This window comes from Trachymyrmex septentrionalis, unplaced genomic scaffold (assembly GCF_001594115.1).
Source record: "Trachymyrmex septentrionalis isolate Tsep2-gDNA-1 unplaced genomic scaffold, Tsep1.0 scaffold39, whole genome shotgun sequence".
Classification (NCBI taxonomy): domain Eukaryota; kingdom Metazoa; phylum Arthropoda; class Insecta; order Hymenoptera; family Formicidae; genus Trachymyrmex; species Trachymyrmex septentrionalis.
Window position 1 is genome coordinate 314,986 of NW_017305557.1, and position 4,613 is coordinate 319,598.

Here is a 4,613-nt window from a genome sequence, read left to right on the forward strand (position 1 = left end):
TATATATATACATATATATACAAAAAAAAATTAAAAAAGTAACAAGAAAAATTGAAAAGGAAATTTTTGCATTGTTTTTTTATAAAAAAATAAAGTTTGAGAAAATAAAAAAGGATGGCAGAATGTTGTGTCTAATTGCAATTTTATTCTTATTAAAGAAATAATACTATTGTATGTTGTTTAAAAAATATTTATAAATTATTACTTATAAGTTATACGTTTAGTTTAAGTCTAGCTTGAAAGTTAAATTCCAAGTTTACTTTATTTTTGTAATAATTATTTGTCATAATGAACAAATATTTTGAAAGAAATACGCGTCTTGAACACGCCTCGATACTCGTGCAAATTCAAATGGCTAGGCACGCCTAGCCATTTGAATTTGCACGATTATCGAGGCGTGATCTATGACGCCATGTGTACATCTCGGATCTTTCCATTTTTGACAAGAAACAGTCAAAACTTAACATTTTTTATTGTTTAGGTGGATGATACATGAGAATCTATCAGGAAAAGATTTTTACAACTGGAAAAATCGATGTTTAAGTGCTGGATCACCCTACAATCCATATAAGGTACTGAAATTATCTGAAATGTTCCAATTCGTACATTTGAAAAATTAAATATTAAATATAATTTAACGTTTAATATTATGTTTAATTTTATCAAAAGCGCTAATAGAGCAAAAAACTTAATTATCGTTATTAAATATCATATGCACTTCATAATTTTTTAATAAAATAATTCTTTTTACAATCTAATTGTTTTATTAAAAATTTCTCAATATTTATCTATAAACATATTTAAATAAACAATAATGATTTATTATGACAGTAATGTGAGCACAACAAGTAAGAATATTAAAGCCTATAATGGTTAAAGCTAGATTTTTAAATAGTTTAATGTGAATTATATATGTACTATAGTATATATTGTGACGTACCAATTTTTATTCGTCACTGTTGCGGATCATTTGCGGGGGATCTTGCGTTCTTCTGGCTCAGAGGGCGAGAGCACAAGCGGGCGCGCATACGAGTGCACATGCGTGCGTGCGCTAATCATGCGTAGTTAATTTCTTTTTGTTTCTTTTTGTTGAAAACTTATTTTTTTTAGTTAGTTTCGCATTTAGATCTGGTGTTATTGGCGGATTGTGCTCGGTGGCTAAAATATTGTTCCGTAATCTTGTCGTCTCACCCATCATCGAAAGAAGGAAAACCATTACGCAAAGAAGAACGAAGATCAACAAGGAGCTGGGACATCCGAGAGTCCGGACATGCAGGTCGTATAATTTTATATATTTTTGTAATGCGCTGTCCTGAACTTTGCTATATCGTATATCCCTTACAGACAAAATCTATGGAAGGAGAAAACTGCGAGTAGGCCAGATGATTGAGAATGAGATCAGTTTGAGAGAACATCCCGATACGGAGCCGAAGGTGGGGCTTCTCCTGGACTTTCCAAGCCAGCCCTTATAATCTAGGAAGCTACAGGCGACGTTAGAGTCCTTTAATTTATATTACGCGCCTTAAAGCGTAAAGATTTACGGCCTGCGAAGACCTATACGATTCGCGGAATCGCGTGATTAATTAGGGCCAATCGGTGCGTGACAGGACCTCGATTAGACGAGGGTTAAACCTGCATAAATTAAGGTTGTCGCAAGGACATCGGAGGATACGAGGAGTTTCGATGAATGTTGTCGCCGTTGCAAAGCTGCCGATTACAGCGTTTGTAGCATCAGGTGGATCGCACATGAAAACTTACGAAGTTTCGATCCAATTGTTACCGTGTAAATCAGTAAAATTATGAGCCACGTGCTATCCGCCTTTTCGTTTTGAGAGAAATAGAGTTACCGATTTGTGCTGGCCCCCTTGCCAAATCACTTTTATTATGTCAATTTATGTAATTTTATTGTTTATTCAGTTAGTCGAACCTTCTGTTGATTGCGACGACAGAATTGGTATAAGCCGCGCTAAAGATTCGTTTTGATTTATGTTGAAATTATTCAACCTGGTAAAAAACTTTTGTCACAGTACGAGCTTTTATATACCGGCGATAGACTTTAGTATGCGTTTGGTTATCGTACATTATTCGTCCTTGTATCGCGATTTGTAGAGTCAAAATTTTGCGAGATCTAATATATTTGCCTAATCGGCGTTATTATCGACATTATCGTTGTTCACTTGAATGCCGAGCTTCAAGATCAGGCCTATCGAGCTCAATTCTTAAAGTCAATTGTAAATCGACTTTTTAAATATATTTGTTATCTCTTTTCTTGTTAATTTCTGTGTTATTCTTGCAGCCTATTTCTCTCGTCCATCGACAACTTTCCTGTCTATAACGACCCACCCCTGTTGCCGTTACGAATTATGATTATCGTAGAATAATTAAAAATTAACGATAATTATTCAGATTAAGGAACACCCTGCCGATGACCTTGATCTTGACATATGTTGTCAAATAAGGTCATGGTCCTGAGTAATCTCCAACAGGTTTTAGGTGGCGGTCGTACTTCGTTAAAAAGTTATTAGCAATAAAAGTTCAATTATATAACACATTTATATGATATTTATATGATAATTATGTAACATTTATGACAACTTAACATACAACTATATAATATTTATATGAGATATTGTACATATTTATTCACCCTTTTCACCTCTGCAAAGGGGCGTACGACTTTCTCCGAAAGCAACTCTCACCTCCTTCCTCCCCCTTGCAAAAGGGCGAACGACTCTCATCCCTTAGTACACGAATGACAAACACATTTTAAAGCAAAGAATACTCGTGTTATATAGTTGTGTTGTACACTATTAAACTTTCCAACAGGTTGGCAGTCGACCTTCATCAAAAAGTTATTAACAAAAAGTTTTAAAAATGTTTTCCCACTACATTTTTTAGAAATACCTAGAAATATTTGGAAAGTTTAATGATATATAACTTAACTCTAATACATGTATAGCAAACATTTTAAAAAGCAGGGAATTCATTTTATATAACTATAAAAGAACTATATAACATGAGTATTCCCTGCTTTAAAATATGTTTGCTATACGTGTATTGTAGGAAGATGAGAGTTGAAAGTGAGAGTCATGCGTCCCTTTACAGAGGGGAGGGGAATGAGAGTCGCTTCGGCTGTAAGTGCGTCCTTTTGTAGGGAGAGGGAGGTGAGAGTCGCTTCGGATAAAAAACATAGTAGAAATAAAACGTTATTTTTAAAACTTTTTTTATTAATAACTTTTTAACGAGAGACCGCCATCTAAAACTTGTCGGAAGTCACTTAGAGTCATGATTTTGACAACATATATCTAGGTCGATATCATCGGCGGGATATAATTTGAATAATTACTGAATTAACGAAAGAATAGCACGCTCTCTCGTGCCTAGCGCCCAACTTATTTGAGAAAATATTATGATATTTTGCGAAAATTCTGTCTGGTTGCCAAGTTGTCCAGCAAGGAAAGGACCTCGCACTAATCCTATATGAAATTGGGCCACGGTGAAATCAAATGATTTTCTCATATGTTATAGCTTATGCCTTGCTAAACAAAACATGTAAGTTTTAGCGCAAAAAAATGAACAGTTTTCGTGTTTAAATCTCCTACAGTCGCTAACATCTCATCCATAAAATATTCAATAACTTCTAATCGGGTGAGCTAAAATGGATATAATTATAGTGTTTTGAAAAAGTCTCAACAAGGAATATAAGAAAATGAAAGAAAAAGTGGGAGATCTCAATTAAAAAATTTGAGTTGATTTTGCTCTATCTTGGCAACGCCACTCAAAGTCAAACTGATGCAGCCAAGGGCTAGGCCTTTTCAGACTTTTTATCTAAAATATTTTTTTATAAAACTTGTAGGTTTTTAGATATTTCGCCATTTCGGAACATTTTATGTTCCTTATATATGATTATATATGGTGCCACATATAATTATATCCCACATATATAATAATTACATACTATCATATACTCGTATAATGTCCAAGCTACACATGTATAAAACGATACTTTGTTACAAAATATGTAATGTAATTTCCTACTCTTAGCGTAAATTAAGACGACATGTGGTAGGAGTCCCATGTGTGTATGTGCGCGTATGCATATGTGCGTACGTGCATGCATGTGTATTCATGCGTGCGTGTGTGTGTGTGTGTGTTTATACGATATGCCATTGTTTCTCAATTATTTGTTAAGTTATTTTCATTCAGATCCTGAGAATTACACTACATATTCTGTAATAAAATATCGTTTTATACATGAGTACATATCTTAGACATTATATAATATACGAGGTCTGGCTATTAAATAACGAGACTGCGCGCGCAGAAGGCGTCTTAGAGGGGTAGAGTGGGAAACGAATGCAGCGTTGGATACCTGGAAGTGTCTACTATTCCAGTACAAAAACACGTTTTTGTCGCAGTAGTAGTATTTTTTCTATAGAGGTTAGAAAGGAACTTGTTTTTTTCTCGTGCCGATAACAATGTGTGACGAAAAACACGAGCAACGGATCAATGTGAAATTTCTCGTTAAATTAAAAAAAACTCCGACTGAGTGCTATAAGTTGTTGAAAGAGGCCTATGGTAAGAATTCTCTATCTCGTGCGCGTGTTTTCGAA

At 34.4% G+C, this 4,613-nt stretch overlaps 1 protein-coding gene across 1 annotated transcript in view; it reads left to right on the forward strand.

Moving 5' to 3' along the window:
- The window catches only part of LOC108750944, a 297,617-nt gene that overhangs the window by 169,579 nt on the left and 123,425 nt on the right, over positions 1-4,613 (forward strand). The window contains exon 9 of the mRNA XM_018490822.1: positions 482-572. Within this exon, the coding sequence (XP_018346324.1) occupies positions 482-572 (91 nt within the window). The remainder of the gene's footprint in view (positions 1-481; positions 573-4,613) is intronic.